This window comes from Exophiala dermatitidis (genome assembly GCF_000230625.1).
Source record: "Exophiala dermatitidis NIH/UT8656 unplaced genomic scaffold supercont1.1, whole genome shotgun sequence".
NCBI classification, from domain to species: Eukaryota; Fungi; Ascomycota; class Eurotiomycetes; order Chaetothyriales; family Herpotrichiellaceae; genus Exophiala; species Exophiala dermatitidis.
This window is the reverse complement of record NW_008751646.1, coordinates 1,364,693-1,386,468: the sequence shown is the minus strand read 5'-3', so window position 1 is coordinate 1,386,468 and position 21,776 is coordinate 1,364,693. Positions and strand designations below refer to the sequence as shown.

Here is a 21,776-nt window from a genome sequence, read left to right as displayed (position 1 = left end):
CCTTCCTATTTACATCACACCAGAACGTACAAACTGCACATCGCGCTCAAACCTAGGATCATGCTGATCCAGAAAGCAGCATTATTGAAAACCCAACGGCCGCGAATGTACTTACTCCGTTGCAGTGCGACAATCGGCAATTGGAGCATCATGGCGATGAAGCCATAGCCGCGCAGTTTCTTGGTGATGCACCCCATGATCAGCTCATGTCCGAGCGCACTGATCAGGAAGGTAATGACCATTGCGATAGTCGTGGAAAAGTAGGTCTTGGAGGCGAAAAAGACATGCCTCCGCAGGAAGTGGTACACAGGGATATTCCATTCCCTCGAGAACTCTAGCCAGTCGCTGCTATTCCACCAGTCAGAGTAAAAATGACGGTCGGCAAAGCAGGTGATTTCGGCAAAAGCGCCCAGGATGTATTCCCAAATGACAAGGAATACCAAAAGGAAGGTGATCATGAATGGGAACAGCAACATGCTCGTGGTTTCGGCCAGAATAAGCGCCATATCGGAATATGAGTTGACGTGGCGTAGGCGGATGGCCGACTCGGATAACACAGGTGTGATAAACTCTTCGCTAATGGTGATCATGAGGAATATGCAGCCAAACACAGCCAGCGTCTTTTGAAACAACTCAAGCCATCGTATCTTGGGCGTCCGTGGGTATTCGAGCTCATAGCACAAAGTTGGACACAAGATATAATCGATATAGTTGCGCAGCGTTAGGTTTTGTGGATACGTGACTTGCCCAAGAGGAGAAGTCAATTCGGTCGCCAGGTCTTGTCGAAGCTGTACAAGTTCTTCCAGCGACTCATCGTCCGTCGAGCTGTCGGGATCCAGCTCATGCAACCGGGACGGGGAACTGGGGTATTTGATAGCTTTGGCCATGTCCGCCGTTTCGGGTTTGTCCAATTCTTGCAATCGCCGTTCGGCCTCGCTCAGATGGCCGTTGTAGAATGCGTAGGAGTGCATCTTCATCAAAAAGGTCAAAGTGTGTAAAGCGAAGAAGACCTGCGCCGTCCATGTCCAACGCAGAAAAAACGGCAACTCGACCCAGATAAACAGCCAGATGGCTTGGTATATGCTCTGCAGCCAGATCCCAGCTTTTCGCCAACGCAGCCACCCTTTTTGGCCCCGAACCATTTTTTGAATGGGTAAGCTTATTGCTGTACTGGCGACCATGGCAGCATCGGCCAATGCGAGTGAGACGACGTTCCTAGACAGCAGTGAATACACCTCCACCCGCAACGGATGGCCTGTCTCTTTGATGTTGCGGAGACCTGTGGTAATGACCATGATGGACAGACTGATCCAGAACAGGACGAAGAACCCTCGGAAGTCCCGGTAATCGCTTCTTGGGTCAAAATAAGAGACTCGGTCCATGTAATTGATCGTGTGGAACATGCGGTGCTTCGCTTTGGCTCGAGCATGTTTGCGTGCCGTGGAAATGTGACGGACTGAGGGCGGCGCATCTTGAGGAACAGGTGTCGAACGCCCACTACCGCGCAATGTCAGTCTTTGAACAAAAGCACCGATGGCAGTAGTACAGACTTACCTTGAGACACTGGAAGAGGCTTCAGCAAAGCCGTTGGGAGCCTGCCCGGCTGCCCGCAGTGCCTCGGGCAAGGCTCTCGTCGGCCTGGGACGGAGCAGATTTCGCTCCTGACTGGCAGAACGACGAGCGTCCATGACGAGACAATAGATAAACGCTGGAAGATGGAGAAGCTACGAAGGATGAAGGACAATAATATTCATGCCTATGGTTGAGCAGAAGGCAGCCATCATTTGGCAGACCTGGCTTCTCTTCTGTAAAACTGGCAATAAGTCATACGGAAACCGTCGCGTCGATCGTGTCGAGAGTGATGCAAACTGGATTCGGGATCGTGGCAGCCGAATGCGCAGAGACAAGAAACCAGGGTCCATTTTATTATGGGCTCTGCCCTATGCATGTGCAAGGAGCAGGGTTTTGGGGGCTTTAGGCAGCCTGAGCCCTGGATGGGCGTTGTCGTATCCCGTATTCGGCCCTGACACGGTGCCGCCTGCGCCATAGAAACTCGAGAACTGCCACCTCGAACTCCAGAAACTCCCAATCCAGCTTCTTCTCGAGCCTCACGACGTCACCCGTGACCTTCCAGTTCGTAGCGAGTTTGCATTCCCCATTCCTCCGATTGGATACGTTTGACGGTAGTTGTTACTGCTGGAGCTGCTGACTGTGATGTTACGACTGTCTCCATTCTCACCATCACGGCGGCCGAAACCTCGCAGTCTGTCGAACACCTGTGACTGCGCTCTGCAGCTGTCTTACCGCTTGGCCCGTTCCTGAGCTCATCCGCTGTTGGAAACATGCCGAACAGATGGAGTGTATAGGAAGACGATCCTCGCGGCGGCTCGGAGAGAATCTACGATGGGAACAAGAAGATCTTGCATTTAATTCCGTTGCTGTGTCTGTGAGATCACCACCGAAACAGCCAGTTGTCACGGTCAATTGATAATATACGAAGAGCCATATCGAGGTGAGCACCTGTCGAAGATGTAAGTTTTATCGAGTGGGTGCGATTGCAATCCACGTTACTGCGTATTCAAGAGCTGTTCACCGTTCTCGGCCGACTTCCACCATATACCCAGCTTCCAGCTTCCAGCAGGGGTATGTGGGCAAGGTTCTACTTCCTGACAATCACTCTCTTGATCCGTCATACGGAGAGCATGTGGGAAGTGTTCACAATCTTTGCAGCACACCTCCAATGGCGCAGGTGACTTCGAAATTACTGGGAAGGACTTGGCCTGCTACCTCAGGTCCAGAATGCGATAGGCACTGGGGCTGGGAGATACCCAACCATGGCCGTCCACTCCCTTAGGCAAGGAGACCGACCATCATAAAGTGGTCATTCATTTACCAGTCACAGTTGAGACTGGTGATCCGGTCGGATAGGCTTCTTGTATAGGCAGAACCGAAGGAGATGAGTCTGCCGCTATGTCAACCGTCTCGTCAGGGCTAGATCACCATGATGGAAATAAGCTTCAAGTTTATGATGTACCTATCCATTCTCGATACCTTCAGACAATTGGTGTGTCCGTAGTGCTTGTCCAGCTGGCCCTTCCTAGACGTAGAAGTAACACTCATGCTAAAGTGTCGTGGTCCACATGAGCGAAGGAGACGGCGCAACAGTTTAAACATGAATTACCACCCTGTGGCTACTCGGAGGACCAACGTACATTTAATATTGTCGATAAGTCCAGCAGCACAGTGCAGTATTGACAGTGCCTGGGTGCCAGTGACAATCTGAACTCAGGCTGTCATCATCCCCCTTTACAAAAACGGCTTGGCGAGGCGGGCTCCGATTGGACAGACGCGGAGGACACTTTGTGCCGCATCAAGTCGTGGATTGACAGTTCAAGCGTGCATCAACTCGAAACGCACACACCTCGTTCAGCAAGAGCCGTCTGCTCACAGAATTTCAGCGGCTGCGGCGGCAGACTCTGCATCCAAATCTACCTCAATCTCCACGTTGACCTCTATGAAAGAGTGACAAGTTCCTCGACCCTGTGTAGGGTCAGCTCACGATGACATCCCGTGCGTGTTCCATCAGACTGTTAGGCGGATCAGGCTGCTAATCTTCTTCAGTCAAACAATTCATTCGCAATGTGCGCGCCGCCAAAACCATTGCCGACGAGCGAGCCGTTGTCCAGAAAGAAAGTGCGGCAATTCGGGCCAGTTTTCGAGAAGAGAGCCATAACCCAAACATAAGGTAGCCCCTCGGGTACCGCCTACGCAAGGAGCATTGGCTGATTTCATTGAGGCGCAATAATGTTGCAAAACTCTTATACCTTTTCACCCTCGGCGAGAGAACACACTTCGGCCAGATTGAATGTCTAAAACTGTTGGCCTCGCCGTCTTTCGCGGACAAGCGATTGGGCTACCTGGGGACGATGCTGCTTCTCGACGAGAATCAAGAGGTTCTGACGTTGGTTACGAACTCGCTCAAAAAGTATGTCTCCCTAGAGTCAATACAAGCCGGCTGCTAACATGATAAAAGTGACCTCAATCATCACAATCAGTACGTGGCTGGACTCGCTCTCTGCACCCTCGGCAATATTGCGTCGGTGGAAATGTCCCGCGACCTGTTCCCGGAGATTGAATCCTTGATCTCGACTTCGAACCCTTACATTCGTCGAAAGGCGGCCCTCTGCGCGATGCGGATATGTAAAAAGGTCCCCGATCTCCAGGAGCATTTCCTCGACAAAGCAAAAGTGTTATTACAAGACAGAAACCATGGAGTGCTCCTCTGTGGGCTGACATTGATTACAAGCTTGTGCGAGGCGGATGAGGCAGAAGGAGGGGAGGAAGGTGTGGTGGAAATGTTCCGACCAGTTGTGCCTCATCTCGTGCGGACATTGAAGAACCTGACCAGTTCTGGGTACTCTCCGGAACATGATGTCTCAGGGATTACGGACCCGTTCTTGCAGGTCAAGATCCTCCGGCTTCTGCGAGTTCTTGGGAGAGGGGACGCCGCGACCAGCGAGCAGATGAACGATATTTTGGCACAAGTAGCCACCAACACAGAGGCTACGAAGAATGTGGGTAATTCGATCTTATACGAGGCCGTCCTGACCATCCTCGACATCGAAGCCGATTCCGGCCTGAGAGTGTTGGGAGTCAATATTCTTGGAAAGTTTCTGGCCAACAAGGACAACAATATTCGCTACGTGGCGCTCAACACACTGATCAAAGTGGTGGCCATCGAACCCAATGCCGTCCAGCGCCATCGAAACACCATCTTGGAATGTTTGAGAGATCCCGACATCTCAATCCGACGACGGGCGCTGGATCTCAGTTTCACTTTAATCCGGGAAGATAACGTGCGGGTGCTGATCAGAGAACTGTTGGCGTTCTTGGAGGTGGCCGACACAGAATTCAAATCGGTCATGACGACGCAAATCGGCATTGCCGCCGACCGTTATGCGCCAAACAAACGCTGGCATATTGACACAATGTTGAGGGTGATCAAGCTGGCCGGAAACTACGTCAAGGAGCAGATTCTCTCGTCCTTTGTCCGCCTCATTGCAACGTCGCCCGACCAACAGACGTACTCGGTACAGAAACTGTATGCAGCATTGAAAGCTGACATCACACAAGAGGCACTGACGTTGGCTGGGGTCTGGGTCATTGGTGAATATGGCGATGCTTTGCTACGCGGAGGAACGTACGAAGAAGAAGAACTTGTCAAGGAAGTAAAGGAAAGTGATATTGTTGATTTGTACACGACCATTCTCAACTCGACCTACGCCAATCAGGTCGTTACCGAGTTCATCATCACCTCCGCCATGAAGCTCACGACGCGCATGTCGGATCAGTCACAGATTGAGAGGATTCGCCGCCTGATGCAGTCAAGGACGGCAGATCTGAGTGTCGAAATCCAACAAAGGGCGGTGGAATACAGCAACCTCTTTGGCTACGACTCAATCCGTCGCGGCGTCTTGGAGAAGATGCCACCTCCAGAAATCAAAGAAGAGCAACGAGTCCTGGGCCAGGCTGCAGCCCCTGCCAAGGATAAGCGGAAGACGTTGAAGAGCAAAGCCAACACCAAAGTGGCCAAGACCAGCGAATCGGACATGCTCCTGGACTTGATGGGTGGATCGGATGTCCCCGCGGTCGACACCAGCGCAACAGTCAATGGACAACAACAGACGGCGGACTTGTTGGCTGACATTCTCGGAGGTGGTACGTCGGTGTCGAGCCCTCCGCCCCAGAGCAAGGGACCTGCGCCAGCCTCAAATGCCAATTCTATAATGGATATGTTTGGCAATGGTACACCAAAACCGGCCAGTCCCGCTCCTGGTGGCACGCCGGCACATCCCGTCTACAACAAGAATGGGCTGTCAGTTGCTATACAAGTCTCCAGAAGCGGAGCTGGAATCCAGGCTCTTGCTCGGTTCAAGAACACCACATCGTTTGAGCGGTTAACTGGTGTCGGACTGCAAGCAGCGGTACCAAAGAGCCAGAAGCTGACGCTGCAAGCCATCAACAAAAGCACCCTCGAGGCTGGCGAAGAGGCCACTCAAGGGATGAAAATAGTTGCGGCAACAGGGGTAAGTCTGTTTTATCTCGAAATCATTTGGACATCTGCTAATCTGAGCTCTTCCAGCCACTGCCACCAAAACTCCGCTTACGACTAAAGATTTCATATACCAAGGAGGGAGGTGCTCCTATCACCGAGCAAGTCGACTGGACGGAGCCGTAGATAGGGCGCATTTGGGACAACACGGCAATTTCTCGGCTTCCGAAGGTGAGGAAGGCTTGCCTTCGCATTGCCCGTCGCCCGCTCAGTCAGATTCCGATCATTAGAAGCGCATTTAAACAGTGTCACCGTATAGAGGGCGCGTGAGGGCCAGTCGAGGGCACACATGGAATCATGAAAGAGGCATTCATTCAGGATATCCACCACAGGGTACCAACCTACAGTAGTAGGTCGGGATATAGTGAACAAGCACTCGAGCTGCGGACGACTGTAGCCAAGGCGCATCTACTCCGTCCTCGCGGTGTGTGTGCAAATGCGGTGCAAAATACAAATACCGAAGGCAGCAAACGTGGATATGTCCCCATATTTTTATTCTTTTATAGTGGCCATATCGAATACTCCATCAGCGACAGATAAATTGTTATTTGTCCCATACAATTTTATACAAGCCCCCATCCCGCGGCCGCGGCCCCGGCGCCGACGACTTTTGCATCCCGCAATGTGGCACTCCAGTTGGCGGAAGTTTTCCGCTGCTCACATCCCGCCCTCCACTCAGCCACCCACCGTTCATCTGCGTAGACACTCTTTTGCCCCGTCTTTTCGCATCTCCGTCCCGTGGTTCCTTTCTCCAGAGACTCGGAGAAGCATCAAAAGAGACTGTGGGATTCATTAGCTTTGCTTCTATTGGCCAAGTCATGTACGCCACGGAAGTCCGCCGACTGGCCCAATAGTATGGGTATGTATTAATCTGACCCTGTCCGTCATGATGCGGGATTCAAATTGGGTTTGATATCTTTCTACCTTTTTGATTCTACGAAGACTTCGCATTCCAGGAAAGACAGACATTTTTGTTCTTCTCTCCAGCCCTGGGTGGCTCTGAAAGCCCGCTTGTTCCCTTCTATCTCGTCTCGTCTCCCCGTTCTAAGCGCCCGCCCACGATTTCCCCGCAATCATGTTGCTTCAGCTACTAATCTACGCCGTACCGGCCATCCTGGTTGCGGTCTTACTACAAAACTACTTCTTCCTCAGGTCGATCCCGGGCCCTTTCCTAGCCAAGTTCACCGACCTATACCGACTTCTCCTGGTACTGGGACGAAAACCGCACGAGAAACATCTGGAACTACACAAGCGGTACGGCAATGTGGTGCGGCTGGGCCCAAAATGTGTGTCTGTGACCGGGTCTGCGGGCTATATCGGCCAGATCTACGGGATTGGCAAAGGGTTGGTCAAGTCAGACTTCTACAGCTGCTTCCAGAACATCGTGAACGGACGTCGCGCGGCCAGTTTGGTGGCCATGACGGACGAGTCGGAGCATGCCAAGTCGAAGCGGCAGATTGCGCACGCATACTCGCTCAGCACGCTGGTCGAGTATGAAGAGCTGGTGGACCGGACGACAGATGTCTTTCTGGCGACGCTGGAGGAACGGTTTGCCGCGAACAGAAAGAGCGAGAGTCAACTGGCACAACGAGGCCAAGGCCAAGTCCTCGATCTTGGACGATACCTACAGTTCTTTGCATTTGATGTAATCGGCGAACTCACCTTCAGCCGACGGCTGGGATTCATCGAGTCCGGAACCGATGTCAACGATATCATTGACGCCATTGGCGCCAACTTCAACTATTTCAGTGTTCTGGGCCAGATGCCTTGGTTGGACGAGGCGTTCTTGGGCAAGAACCCGATTTATGTCAAATGGTTCCGCAAGAGCGTCAGCTCGCCTATCCTTCTTTTTGCGCAGTCCCTACTAAAAGAGAGACTACGAGATATCGAGCGGGGGGAAAAGGAGTCGGATCGGGCGCTGGACAGACCGGATTTCCTGAGTCGGTTTCTGAAAGTCAGAAAGGAGGAAGCGGATCCAGAATCGGCGTTGACGGATGCCCAAATTTTGTCTCATTTATTTGTAAGTCGAAGACTTGTCTTGCAAGGAAACCCATGATGGAGTTCGTACTGACTTTTTTGTTTGTTCATAGATGAACATCAACGCCGGCAGCGACACCATCGCCTCGACCCTCCGAGCAATTTTTTACCATCTGCTCAAACACCCAAGCACACTATCTCAACTAGTCAACGAACTAGACACGGCCGTGTCTGAGGGCAAAATCGCCCACCCTCCGTCTCCCACGTGGTCCGAGACCCAACAACATCTACCTTACTTATGTGCCGTGGTCAAAGAGGGGCTCCGCATGAACCCGGCGCTATCTTTGCCGCTGGAACGAGTTGTGCCCGGCGAAACTGGCAACAGCAATAGCTATAATAAAACGGGAAGCGGTGGTGGAGGTTTAGTTCTCCAGCACGAGGACGGATCCACACCTACTATTCTCCCGCCGGGTACTATCGTCGGAATTAACCCGTGGGTATTCCATCGGAGTCCCAATGTGTTTGGACCCGATGCCGAACAATGGAATCCGTCGCGGTGGTTGACCGAGCATGAGAAACAGACAAAGCATATGGAGCACAGTCTGTTGGCGTTTGGAGCGGGGAAGAGATCGTGTCTGGGGAAAAACATCGCTATGCTCGAGTTGCATAAGTTGGTGCCTGCTCTACTGCTGCAGTTTAACCTCGAGCTCGCCGATCCGCAGAAAGAGTGGGATGTGAGTAATGCCTGGGTGTTGAATCAGACGGGGTTGGATGTGAGGTTGACCGTGCGGTGACGGTGATGATCACTCTATGGAGCGAAGTCAAGTAGGTATTGCCTCATACTATGGAGCGTCGCGAAGTATGTACTATGTTCTATATACTACAATGTTGCAGTAGTAAGAGTAATATGTTTTGGTCATCAATCACTACCCCAGATATCGGCATAGTTGATTTGTGCGATATCTACTGCACAATGTCATACTATCAGAATTACTTTATGTAGAAGACTTGTGCCTTGGACCACCCATGAACAAGAAGCCCTGGGCGACTTTAGGCGTTCAATTGGATCCGACTGGCTCGAATGAAGTTGAGGCAGGTATATTGATTACTTTACAATGAGGATGTCGCCCCAAGCGAGTATTTTAGTCCATTATGTATAGGTCACGTAGCGCAGAGCTTGGGGTTGCATGTCCGTCAGGCAGTACAGTCCTGATCCGGGTTCTGGTCCACCGAAAACATCACCGTCGTGATAGCCATGACCAGCGCTGCGATTATCGAATTCGGCGGCAACGTTAGCGGGGTCATCGAAATCTTCGTCGTAGTCGTGATAATCATCAGCCCCGCCAGGGGTATCGTAGGGACTGAAAGCAGAGACTTCGACGCGGTCCTGCACTTTTTTCGATGCTCGGATAGGCGTAGATGGAGGGGCCGCACCGACGCCTTCGACTGCCTGCACAGACTGGCTGGACATTGCAGAAGCGGCTGAAATGGAAAATGATGCCAGAGTCGGAGCAGTGACTGGTATTGAAGGATTAGTTGCGACAGCAACATCTGCTCGTCCATTATCTCGTCCGACTCCGGTAAAAGTAGGGATGGGGGCTCCCGATAGTTGCTGCAGGTCGATCCTAACCCGTCTCTGGCTGTTGCTATCGCTCTCGCTGCCACTTCCACTCGTACTGTCGCTTACTGTTGGAGTCCCAAGGTCCGTCTCGATCCTTGTCGACGGCTCAATTGGACCTAAAGGTGTAGGAGGACACCGGGTATCTAGACTCGTCGACCACCTTGAGACCAGGACTGAGTCGGAGGCACGGTTGGAAATCAAACTGGACGAAGGCTCGGTGGAGCTCGTGCGAGAGCTCGAAGATGCGGGCCGTTGTATCTGTATCAATTTTGGTTTCCCAGGCCCGATCCCAATCAACAACGTTGCTATCATCTAGAGCAGGGAAAAGAAGTGTCAATTCAATACGATACGAGCACACCGGGTTAATACGAAACTCACCACTGTTCCCTCTACACCAAGTCCCTCATCCTCATCGCGATCTCCATTCTCACAATCCGTGCCGCAACCGTAGCCATAGCGATGATTGTATCTCAGTTCAGCAGTCCAAGGTCGTTGAACAACTTGACATAGACGCGCTTTAAACCTCCGACGTCTCTCTTCGTGAGACGTGGTGTTTGCCAGCCATCCAGACTCGTCGGAGGAACAGAATGCCACGGCCTCACGATTGCGAGCTCGTTTGAGATCGCACCTGACATTGTCATTGCCGTTGCCGTCTTCGTAATCGTTGCAGCGATGGTTACGACACTGACCAATATCATGATTAAGGTCCAATGGCGTGGGTGGCGTAGATGGCTCCAGAACGGAATCAGTGCTTGATAATGGGCTCGACGCACTGCAGCACTCTCCGCTACCAACTGTACCTCCTTCATCTTCGTAGAAACCAGAAGTGTTTTGATATCCACTGTGGTGAACTCTCTCCGCAGATTTGTGTCTGCCGTCGTCAAAACCGAGAGTATCTCCTTCGACACTCTCATAGTCTTGCTCGTGCTGGTGTCCTAATTCGTCTGCCTGTGCTTGTTTGGGTGTTTTCTGGGCGAAACCAGTGTGACCCACCACGACCGTCTCGTTTGATTTCGTCGATCCCGTGCTTTTCTCGTCGACCTGAGCGGGAAGTCTGCCAGACTCGTTGTAGTAATAGGACAGTAGTTGTGCATCGTCTTCCGTGCTGGAGTCTGCCTCCGAGTTTGTGTCTGAATCCTCCAGCTCTTCATCAGTCGAGGAAGCATTAGATTCCTGTTGCAAGGGATGCTTTTGAGCTACTGTCAAGCAGTCATCGTAAGTGCCCCGCTTGTAAGAACATGAATAAGAGCATGACTGTCTCGTGTCCTGTAAGCAACTCAAATAATCATCATTCCACTTCCTGTTGACGATATAGCGCTGCCATTCGTCATCATTTTGTGTACTGCTCCCTTTAGGGATTGGGCTTGGTAGAAGGCGCTTGACTGGAGTCACATGCGAATTGCCGTGTCGTTGTGCGTGTGCCACGGCACGCAAGTCATAGCTCGTCGGCGTCCTGCGCAGAAGAGTTTGCAACCGTGAAGGCGGATGGAACGGCAATGGCAATGGCGATTCGTCTCCCTCTTGCTGTGGGTTAGCAGGGACAGGGTCATGAAGTAGTAGTGGGAGCTGCAACGGTGGTCCCCGGTGAGTTTCAAAGTCTGTTCGCGAGATCATCACACTCTGGTTCTTCTCGACTCGTGTGATATTGCTATCCGACTGTTTTTCGACGTGGTTGCGAATGTTGTCGTCCTGATTTGGCCATACTGCTAGAGGTACCCCAGAAGAAGCCTCAGTCTTGAATATCCCTAGTGTTGCTGTAGAAAATTGTAGACGGGATCCGGGACTGTTGGAAGAAAGACTCGTTGGCAATGGAGGGCTCGTTTGTCTGCCTGTGGTCATGCCATAAATGCGACAATGGTGCAACGAGCGTGAGCGCGAGCGCGAGCCCGCGCGAGGTCCAGAAAAGGACGGTTGTACCATATCGCCGCCATAGCCCTGGATTAGGCTCGCGTGGAAAAAAGGGTGTTCCATTTTTGCTGTAGGTAGGTAAATCAATAGCTTGACAAGGTAAGCAACAAGAGGAAACAATCGCGTTGGACGTTTTCTCCGTCTGGTCCAAGAAGGGTGATATGAAACATATATTCCAGAGTTATGCTCAAGGAGAACAGAGAGGGCAAGGGAACGAAAGGGAAACCAAGGCACAAGAAGGGGGTTAGAAAGAGCGACAAGTCTCCTGTTCAATATCCGCTTCGCAGCGCGTCTTTCAAATCAAACCGCCCTGTCATAATGTCCTGGACCCGAGTACAAAGCGCCAGCCGTCGGGAAGGTGCCTTTTTACAGACTCGATAATGTCGTCGAGGTACACGTCCAGTTCCATTTGACCCTTACATGCAATGATGACCCCCAGCAAGCAGCCGAAAGGGGTGTTCGGAATCGGCCGTATGTTGCACAGAAAAAGAGCCCAGTCATAATGAACGGGGCTATAGGGAGTTGGTAGTCCAGCCACGGCGTCCTGACACACGCAATATCTGGCGTTGGATATGAGCATTGCTTGAAACACCCCTTACGTTACTGCGCCATCGGGGGAAATTGAGGCTGCCATTTTCGCGACGCAACAAGATCGAAATCAGATCCGAGGATTCGTTCACAGGGGTCAGCTCAAAGAACAAGATCGTTTTCGCAAATTGTGAAGGGCGAAGTGCAGCATGTAATTGTCATGCCCTGTAGAAGATCGTGTACAGGGCGGTGACCTGGTGGTGTCGTGTCGCCATGTAGCGGTTACAAGCTGCGCAGTTCGAGTGTTCGTGCAGATTGCAGAGATTGATTCGCTGCCGAGTGCGATACTTCGTCCCGCTCCTTTTTGTCTCGAGCCTTTTCCCTTCAACCCAAAGCAACGACGCGACGACACACCTAGTTCAGCACAGCATTCCTATGCGGTACCTGCATGAACAGGAACTTCCTCTCCTTGTAGAATGATCTTTCTCTACAGTAGTATATTCGTATATCCATACATCCCCTCTACATATGTTCGATCGGCTCTTCCGGCAAAAGTTCACCACGCTCTTCTGCCTCTTGAGCCCGTGGCAAAAGAGCCTTGATCGGTGGTCTGATCAGGTCATTGAACATGAACGTGCCGTAGACGAGCTATTGAAGACCAGAATATTAGCATTTGTTTCTCACCCAACAGCGACCATTCTCCAAAACTTACCAAAGCAAACCCAACCACCTGGAGCCACTTGAAAGTCTCCCATCCCAAACCCAACGAGACAATCCAGATAAACAGAGTGCGACAAGTGTCAATGATGGATCGAGAGGTGGCCGAAATCGTCCTGGTCACCGACAAACCGAAAAAGTTAAACCCGCCAATGGACACCATGATAGCCAGACTAGAAATGCCAATGGCTCGATTTGTCAGAACCTGACGATATCCCTCAGCAGCATCGAAATAACCATATTTCCCGCTCTTGGAAATGCCGACTGTGAAGTGAAGAATGACCTGGGCCACGACAGTGACGATGAAGCCAAAGAGACCTTCCCAAGCCACGACTTTGAGTGGTTCCAGAGCGTAGTTTTCCAGAATCCATTCTTCCAGGCAGAACTGAGTGGCCGTAAAGATCTGCGCAAAAGCAATCAGACAGATTCCCAGCACTGTCTTCAGGACCGCCGGATCAGTGGCTTGAACCACGACCGCATCTCGAACACTGAGTAGGGTCTCGTGGAGGAGTAGTTCCGCATCTGTTGATCCTTGCGCGTTTTTGTCGCCCGAGTAGATGGCCCCGGCAAGGCCCACGAGAGCCACACCCAGCACCACAATCAGCAACGACACCCAGTGGTACAGAAACAATCGTCTCTTCAGAAACACGACGCTGAACAATCCGACGAACAAGACCAGTGCTCCTCTCGTCATCTGGTAGATGGATGCCGCCACGAACAACAGGCCGGCGTTCATCAGCGTCGTCCCGGCAATGTCGCAGCAGGCCGGAAGTCCCAACAGCACGAGCTTCCATCCTTCAAGTGGTGCTCGGTCGTCGGCGTTGGGGTAAAGCGGTTTCAGTGCTGGACTCGCGGCACCTGCACCTCGTGATGATGTCGGACGGACTGTATCGTCGTCTTCTTCCTCCTCTTGCTCTTCGTCTGTGTTCACAGGCCGATATAGGAGAGGCGCGTCGCTGTAGCGTAGGGCAATCAGGCGATAGAGGTAGAACCCCAGAATGACGATCCAGCTGCCCATTTCTCCAATGAACATCTGAACACTGTACTAGTGGATCAGCTGGTGAACACAGACTGGGACAAAGTAGGACTTACGTTTGGATGACCGGCTGCTCAAACGTCTGGTGGTGCTTGGGGTTCTTGTCGTCGCAGTTGCGAACACATTGTTGATCTTGGTACTTGGTGAGGATCGTGTTCGAGCAGCCCGTCAACAGCATCATTCCCACGAGGAATGGGATTATCCATTTATTCGCCATGTTGCAGGAGACGGCGTCGCCGCTGAAAGGAGTCGATGCTGGTCTCCCCGAGTCGTCGTGAGTGAAGTGCGTGCCTCGCAGCTTTCCCGGATACTAGTAGAGATATATGGTGTTCTGCTAGTAGCAGTCCTTCGAGTCGATCAGGGACCCAGCGGCGTCTGGCAGGTAAAGAAGTACAAAAGCCGAGGGCTTGAGGTTGTCGTGACGGAGATCTGAGCACAGGACTGGTGACAATTGAGCGCCCGCCGATACGGAGCCGGGGGCGGAATAACGCGATCAAATGATGAGAGGCGCAGATGACCACCGCAAGGGACCGTACCAGGATGACTGCAGATTCACGCCCACCGTGACTGGCCGGGGGATGCCTAAAGTTAGTGCTTGCAAACAAAGAGTGCTTTCTTTGATCAAGCCAGATTGAGAGATGTACAGGAGGTCTCTTCATCACAGCCCGAGGTCATTGTTATTACCATATTCGCAACCTGGGGCTGGAGCTATCGATAATCCTATCCACCCGTAGGTCCGTGCTGGAGGGATGGTCCTAGACTCAAAGCTCATACCAGGTCCAAGCGGTACCTTTCCGTTTCATGTACATATATAACTATCCACCCCTATCTGGGCCGTCGAGACTCCATGATGAATTTGGGTATATAGCCAGCTCAACGTTCCACCTCATCTCATTAACATCTTTTGTCGCAATATGCGGTCGTAAGGCGCTGACTCCAGGCCATGCTTCGGCGAACGATAATGGCGTCCGAACAGCATCTCGCATGAAATATACAAACCGAGAACACAGAATGACAAGTCCAACTGCTGTACCGCACCGTCCGTACATAGCATGGTAGGAAGTTCAAAGGTGTGATCCCGTGCTAACCGGCCGTCGAGTATACTCTGCTCGGCCGCCGTACACTGGATATACTACCGCTCCGACTCCGACGATGTCTGCGACTACCATTGCTGCGGACTTTGCGCTCCACGATCACCTCTTCCCGGCCTGGTCGTGAGTTGTTGTTGTTTAACGAATTGAAAAGGTAAATCAACAAGATCGTGCCGAAGAAAGTGCCCAGGATGGAGCCAGCCAGCGTCCCTCCTGAATACTGTCCTGAACATGACGGACTCGAACTGCTCTGGACAATGGTCGTCGTGGCCTGTCGGGCGACAAGAGCGGGCGTTGCGGGAAGAAGCGCAGAAGCGAGAGACGCCGCGAGGGGAGCCTAGCACAAACAGGCGCATAAGCATTTAATACCGCGCAGAGGGATGTTGGAATGGGGCGCGCATACCATTGCAGGGCGCTATAAGCCTCAAAGAATATCTCCGGATTTCAATGCGACACAAGATCGTTTGCCTGCGAAAGATCGTGGTTGCCGGCAGTGTTTGTCTCCTAGGGCGCTGCCCAATTGCGATGCCGCAGCTGTTCGCTGGCGCTGCGGAGGGAACAGCCGATGGTGAGGGTGGATGATTTTCTGTGTTTCCTGGCTCTCGCGTAGTATTGTTGCGACCTCACCACGAATGTATTGATTTTCTAGGTTGCAACATCACCGAAGGAACATGGCAGGAGTTCTGGTAGAGGGGTGAATTTCTAAGAAGGGGTTCTCGAATACATAAAACGGCACACTGACAGCGTTCCTGCGACGGATGCCCACCAGCAATGCAGTCCCGGATGACCAGGGTAGCAACGCGGCAACCCAGTTCGAGGTGGGCAGCACACACACATGCACTGGCAGTACGTTGTAGGCATGCAGTGCTGCAGCACAGCTACCTAGTAGGTAGGTAATCAAAGTGGACTCGGTGGTAAGAGGCGGCCTTAGCCCCTTGCTAGCCACCAGCTTTGACGTCAGCCGCCGTCTTTACCCAGTTGTTACCCCCCGGCAGGCGCCCCGAGGCTCGCGGATTCGGCGCACTGGCAGTCCAGCATCCACCGCGCCTTCTTGAAGCGCTAAGCACCAACTCTGAACCGTCAAGCATTCACCAGCCTCCAGCTCGATTCCACCCTTCTACTCCAACACCTCGGACGCGCCCCTTTTGGGCGAATATCGGGTTATCTAAGAAGTGGGATCTTGTGTCAGCGATCCATTGTCTGTTTTCCGCGATATTTTTATCATGTATGCTGACGTGGTGACGTCCATATACTACTACTAGTACCTAGTACAGACATTTGCAAGCAGTTTCCGGCCTTATCCACCATCCAAAGCACGAGAAGCATGACCTTTTTCTCTCCCAGCCGAGGTGCCCAGGGAACCAATTATGCCCCTTACTAGTATATCATCTGCAGTACTCCTGATGGCCTGATTGAAGCGATCTTCGGGTTTATCCTCCGGGGTCAGGGTAGTGCTGGCCGGCGTCCAATGCACTGACTTAAATGCAATGAAGGATGTATAGCGGCGTTTCTCCTGGCATATTGAACATTGCTGCAAAGGTCACCGCATTTGCGGTTGGCGAAGGTTAGCAGCGAGATCAAATGCCGAATTCCGACGCAGTCCCTGGATAGTCGCAGAAATCGACTCGAAGCTGTAGCCCACGATCCGGTCCTTCTTACCCTAGCGAGGGACGCGGGTTCCATAACCAGGACGATCGTTGTGGGCTTCCATCTAACGCCATCTTGCGCCGCAGTCCAAGCAGTCTGGTATCTCAAGTATGCAACAAACATGTGATGCCGGATCTGCGCTGTACACCCGGGCCCGTTTGGTGGCTCCGGACATTGAGTAGTCGCGTGTTCCACCATATTCATAACTTGGCTTCACGCGATCACTGTCAACGGTAGGTCGAATAGTTTGGTCTTGACGGCCGCCACCCGTCTATTCTCTCGACAATACCTTGCCGAGTTTATGGTCATCGAAACTATTTCGTCTTCCCCAATTCTTTGGTTGTCGTTTGAGGAACGCACCGACGGCGCCAAGATAGCCTTCATGTCGCAAAAAGTAGGCCTGTTTCTGACCCTGAGACCAAAATTTGATCGCGTAGGAAAGGGTGTTCATTGTCTGTGCGTGTCCGCGAATAAAGGAGCCACCAAAGTAGATATGTTGAAGATTGTGTTTCTCGGATTGTAAATATGCAATCTGGCCGATATTGTTGGAGATGGCATACAGTAGACTTCGCGCCATGTCTTCGATCTTGAAGCCGCCCAATCGATGATCACTATCACCATGGTCACCATTGAACAAGCCTTCGCCGTCTTCCGCATTCCTCTCAGCCATTCTCTTCATGCGGAAGACTTTTCCGAAAGTGCTGGCAATGGTCGTGCTCTTTAGCCCGATCTTGCCGTAATCAGTGCCATAGATATCGCCCACAAGCATGTCAACACCAGCGTTGTCGCCCTTTTCAGCCAGTTTGAGCATTTCGTCGAACGTGCGCGCACCAGTGAGAAGAGACAGGATACCCCAGAAAGTACCACCGCCCAGGGATGTACCGCCAACGCGCTGAAATTCTCTTGGACCCGACACTTTCACCATGGAAACACCCGAACCAATGTTGACCAGAAGATACGGATACACATCAGGGCGAGCTTCGGCGAACTGCATCGGCTCCTCTTCGCTATAGGTAAACACTTCCTGCGGGATCTCGGTAATGAAGAAGTCAAGGCCTAATCAAACCACCGTCAGCCATACTCCCGGGGGCCGCAGTTCGGATCTGTCAATCTCACCGATGATAAGACACTCCATCTCGTCCTCCTGCACCACGTCCACATGAAGAACCTCCTTCATGCGGTCATAGAACTTGTAGGCTCCTCCTCCGGTGGCCATAACGCACAGCTGCTGGGGCGTTGAGCCATTGAGTTTGGATTGTGTCTGTTTAAGCTCTTGAATAAAATCGATGCATAGATCAATCCGATCGGTTTCGAAGTTCACAAAGTTCAGTCGGCCACCACCATGAGTCTCTCCGGGTTCGCGGGAGAAGTAAACAAGTTTCGCGAGGGAGCCGCCAATCTAGATATGCGCATTAGCGACGACTAGGCGGAGGTAGCAGGTAGTAAGCTTCGGCAGAGAACATACATCCACAGCGACATGACTGACCACGTCATCATGGTAGGGCAACCGGATGTCTTTATCTTCCCAATGAACGTATTCGCTTCCTGTCCCGATTCTCGGGCTCATCTCGTCCTCCACGATAAAAGCGCCCTCGACATTGATCTTCACCGAGGCCGGCTGCGGGGGTGCCCGGGGCGCGCGACCAGGCGCATCGTTGTCTGCAATTGCAGAAGTCTCGTGCGGGTCGCCATGTGTTGAGGACCCTTCTAGCGTCGACATTATAGGAAATGTTGTTGAAAAAGTGACAAAAGGTCCATAAGCGAGGAGTCGGCCGGGGTGCGGTCGTGTGATTCAATTGTCAGCCACGTCGACAAACGTCTCAGGTAGAATAAGAGAGATAGAAGTCCATTGCTCGTGAAGTACTATCCCATGTACATTTGATCTGATCCGGCCGCCCGAGATCGTACGAGTCTGGTCGAATCGGGTCAGATCCCACAAAAGAAGCAGCCCATGAACCGTTTGTGCAGGGTGTATGTTGAATATTATTTGGCAGAGCACTAATAATAAATAGGTGTTAAGGCCCAGGTGCTCAGTCGTAGTAGGAACTTTAGGCCTCGGTCTTTCCCCAAGGGAATCTTCGGTTGGGCTGTTGGCGCCTACCAGGATCCGCTGGCCGGCTCTCGGTGAACCCCGCGGGGAGTTTGACCAGCGATAACAGTGGCCAAATTGCAATCTACACTGGCAGGCCGAGACCCTGCGAAGAGATACAGCTGTACAACTTGAACATCTGCCACAACAGTCTGCAGTATATCTGATAATCCTGCTCAGTGCCATCATCACTGCAGTGCTACTATGCTACTGTCACCTTACAATGTAACCCGCAATTGACCTTCACAGCTGAGAGACTGCTACTACTGTATTACAACACCACTATTCCACAAATCCAATTCGATCCGGCCTCATTGACCCACGGTAAGCGTCTCGTACCACTTTTAATAAGCCTGTCCTCGGTTCCCCGAGGCTATGCAATCAGATCAACCCACGATAGCCACGAAAACTCCGGGCATTCGGAGCCTTGCTTGCGGTCTGCACAGGCCTCGCTTCGAATCCTTTGTGACTTTACCATGTCTGGTCCGATCATGTCCTCCGCCGGTCTTTTTATTTATTCTTCATATCGCACATATGCTGGTCGTTGTTAAGAGCAATGCCCATGTCCAAATCGCAGGTGAAAGGTGCATAGCCAGGCTTGCTGAGTTTGCGCTTTGTGGTTCCGAGGTAGGAGTTGCAATGGCCGAGACAAATGTGGCCGATCCTACCAGCGTTGCTTGAGCACATTCTTCTGGCGTTGTTCCCTATGCCTTGTCAGCAACTGCACCTAGATGAATGGCATTCCCCCCTCTAAAACTGCTGAAGGTATAAACTGGCGTGCTACGGAAAAAGTACCATACCGGTTGACAACAGCGGTCGGCGGCTACCCCTGTACCACAATCAAACCCTCCACTGCACACCCCTGACAGGCCATTCATCAGCTGGGGACTCAATGCAGCACCGCAGCATTGACATACCGCTGCCATCCGCACAGCATACATCGCCGACGCTGGTATCGACACAACTCTCTCCGCTGAAATAGACGCAGAGGCTGCTTCCCGCAGGGCACTCTATGTCAGATTGTCGATTGACCAACTTTTCGGTGCTGGTGGCGTTCGTCAGCGAGATGGATATCACGATAAGCGGAGCGTGAATGAGAACGGTGAGCTTCATGGTGCTAGGGCAGGGATCCCAAATCGGCGCTGCTTTAAATTGCCCGGAGGAAGCAGGAAGAGATGCTATGCCTTGGGCAGTGGGCAGCATGTTCCTGAAGAGTGTATTCATACCTAACCAGATGGTTACTTCACCTATGAAGCCCTTTTTCTCTTTTGCAAATGGGCTCTGTCTCAGTCAAAGGGAACAGTATTGCCTAATTCTGGCATACGACTGGGCGTGAGCCGAATCCTGGACAGTCCAGTTCAAGATAGAGGTGCTGAAGTGGCCCGGCGTGTTTAATGAGCCAGTCCCTTTCGTAACAGTCTCCTAGAAAAGCCCTTTCGAAATTCCTACCGAGCACCTAAGTGCCGGAATGTGGAATCACAAACGTGCACAGCTGCGAGTGTCGATACACCGTCCGCCTTGAATTAGCAGCCACCTATGGTTAAGTGCTAGGTACAGTATGTTGCTGAACAGGCTGCCTTGTTGCCAAATACTTGCAGCCTTGCGCATCAGCTAAGCCAGCCTCGTGCGGAGAAAAAAGTTGTGGTCGGACTCCGATTTGCATGGGCCGGAGATCCAGATCCAAAACCGATCTTGATTTTCATCACGAAAGTATTTCCTCGACCATGTGAAAGTCTACTCTACTTTCTTCCCACCACTGACTCGCCAAAATGGGGGAACACAAAACGAAACCATCGAAGCCTGCAGGCACCAAACGGAAACTCGAAAACGCCCCAGATGCGGACGCGAACCCCGAGCCCTCTCCGAAACGCGCGCAGCCGCAGCCTCAGCCTAAATCTGCAGCCCGCCAGGAACAGATCGAAGTCGACGACACAATCGCCATGATGGACCCGGCCTTACTGGCAGATCATTTTGCGAAATATGTTCGAAAAAGCTTTCCGGACAGCAGTGCGATCGAACTGGACGATCAGCTATTGCCTTCCAAAGCGTTCCTCAATACCACGGATTTCGACAAGCCTCATGAGGCTGCGAATCTGCCTGCCTTTCTGGAGAAATTCTCGAAAGAGGGCAAAAGCGGCTTATCATCTTGCGACGACAAGGGATCGCCCCATACGCTGGTGGTTACATCTTCCGGGATACGGACGGCGGACCTTTACCGTGAACTGCGCGTGTTCAACAGCGACAATGCAAAGGTTGCGAAACTGATTGCGAAGCACATGAAGCTAAAAGACAACGTGGAATACATGCAGAAAACCAGGGTCGGAATTGCTATCGGAACTCCGGGCAGACTCAAGGATCTGATCGATGCCGGGGCCTTGAAGACCAAAGGAATTCGGAGAATCGTGGTCGATGGGTCATACCGTGACCAGAAGAAGAGGACTATTTTTGAAATGGATGAACTGTTTCGACCGTTGTTGACTTTGCTCAATTCAGACGAGATCCGTCCGAGATATGTGGCGGCCGACGACCGGATTGAGTTGCTGGTGTTCTAGGGTATACCCTAACAGATTATGGACGGAGCGGACAAGCCTGGAGTGACACCGAATCCAACGCTTTCTCGCATTGGATCAAGCAATGTCGAGAAGGATCTGGTCCTACTGGACTTGCACGAGACCTGGCTGGCAACATTCGCGAATACAGTGACTGTATGTCCACGCCAGACACGTGGGTAAAAGGAATATCTCACTGTCAACGACCCGAAAGTTATTGCGGCTACAGCACCACTCAGTGAGATATATCGAATCGAAACACCAACCAGCAACATATCACCCCATCTGCTCGATTTCTACGCCTAGAGGTGGTGGCAGTGATTGCGTGAACTTGCCTGTGCTTGGGCGAATTCTTCTCCGCACACAACTTCATGTGAAGCTGAGGAGCAAAAGCGGAACTGGCAGCGAACTGGAGTCCTTTTGCTTGAACATGGTTGGAGCAACACCTGCCAAACCTCATCCACCCAAGAAAACCCCAATTATCTGGTCCTGCGTCTGCCT

The 21,776-nt window shown here is 52.1% G+C and overlaps 7 protein-coding genes across 7 annotated transcripts; 3 read left to right on the top strand and 4 right to left on the bottom strand.

Annotated features, from left to right (window-relative positions):
* Positions 1 to 14: 14 nt before the first annotated feature.
* HMPREF1120_00500 (sterol O-acyltransferase) lies at positions 15 to 1,688 on the bottom strand (the record flags this gene model as incomplete). Its single annotated transcript, XM_009154499.1, has 2 exons — positions 15 to 1,497; positions 1,555 to 1,688. 2 exons carry the CDS (start codon positions 1,686 to 1,688, stop codon positions 15 to 17), a joined length of 1,617 nt encoding a protein of 538 aa, XP_009152747.1.
* A 1,524-nt stretch (positions 1,689 to 3,212) lies between these two features.
* On the top strand, positions 3,213 to 6,711 carry HMPREF1120_00499 (topoisomerase (DNA) II binding protein 1). The gene is made up of 5 exons (XM_009154498.1): positions 3,213 to 3,570; positions 3,622 to 3,745; positions 3,797 to 3,985; positions 4,034 to 6,086; positions 6,143 to 6,711. The coding sequence occupies exons 1-5, from the start codon at positions 3,561 to 3,563 to the stop codon at positions 6,236 to 6,238; spliced, it is 2,472 nt and encodes an 823-aa protein (XP_009152746.1). The 5' UTR covers positions 3,213 to 3,560; the 3' UTR covers positions 6,239 to 6,711.
* Positions 6,712 to 6,820: 109 nt separating this feature from the next.
* On the top strand, positions 6,821 to 9,154 carry HMPREF1120_00498 (cytochrome P450 oxidoreductase). Its single transcript, XM_009154497.1, has 2 exons — positions 6,821 to 8,132; positions 8,203 to 9,154. The coding sequence occupies exons 1-2, from the start codon at positions 7,188 to 7,190 to the stop codon at positions 8,881 to 8,883; spliced, it is 1,626 nt and encodes a 541-aa protein (XP_009152745.1). The 5' UTR covers positions 6,821 to 7,187; the 3' UTR covers positions 8,884 to 9,154.
* Positions 9,155 to 9,239: 85 nt separating this feature from the next.
* HMPREF1120_00497 (uncharacterized protein) lies at positions 9,240 to 11,681 on the bottom strand (the record flags this gene model as incomplete). The annotated part of the gene is made up of 2 exons (XM_009154496.1): positions 9,240 to 10,022; positions 10,089 to 11,681. The coding sequence occupies 2 exons, from the start codon at positions 11,679 to 11,681 to the stop codon at positions 9,240 to 9,242; spliced, it is 2,376 nt and encodes a 791-aa protein (XP_009152744.1).
* A 987-nt stretch (positions 11,682 to 12,668) lies between these two features.
* Positions 12,669 to 14,116, bottom strand: HMPREF1120_00496 (uncharacterized protein; the record flags this gene model as incomplete). The annotated part of the gene is made up of 3 exons (XM_009154495.1): positions 12,669 to 12,794; positions 12,859 to 13,903; positions 13,956 to 14,116. 3 exons carry the CDS (start codon positions 14,114 to 14,116, stop codon positions 12,669 to 12,671), a joined length of 1,332 nt encoding a protein of 443 aa, XP_009152743.1.
* Positions 14,117 to 16,908: 2,792 nt separating this feature from the next.
* On the bottom strand, positions 16,909 to 18,357 carry HMPREF1120_00495 (type II pantothenate kinase; the record flags this gene model as incomplete). The annotated part of the gene is made up of 3 exons (XM_009154494.1): positions 16,909 to 17,693; positions 17,754 to 18,036; positions 18,103 to 18,357. The coding sequence occupies 3 exons, from the start codon at positions 18,355 to 18,357 to the stop codon at positions 16,909 to 16,911; spliced, it is 1,323 nt and encodes a 440-aa protein (XP_009152742.1).
* Positions 18,358 to 20,495: 2,138 nt separating this feature from the next.
* Positions 20,496 to 21,278, top strand: HMPREF1120_00494 (uncharacterized protein; the record flags this gene model as incomplete). Its single annotated transcript, XM_009154493.1, has 1 exon — positions 20,496 to 21,278. One exon carries the CDS (start codon positions 20,496 to 20,498, stop codon positions 21,276 to 21,278), a length of 783 nt encoding a protein of 260 aa, XP_009152741.1.
* Between the last annotated feature and the right edge of the window lie 498 nt (positions 21,279 to 21,776).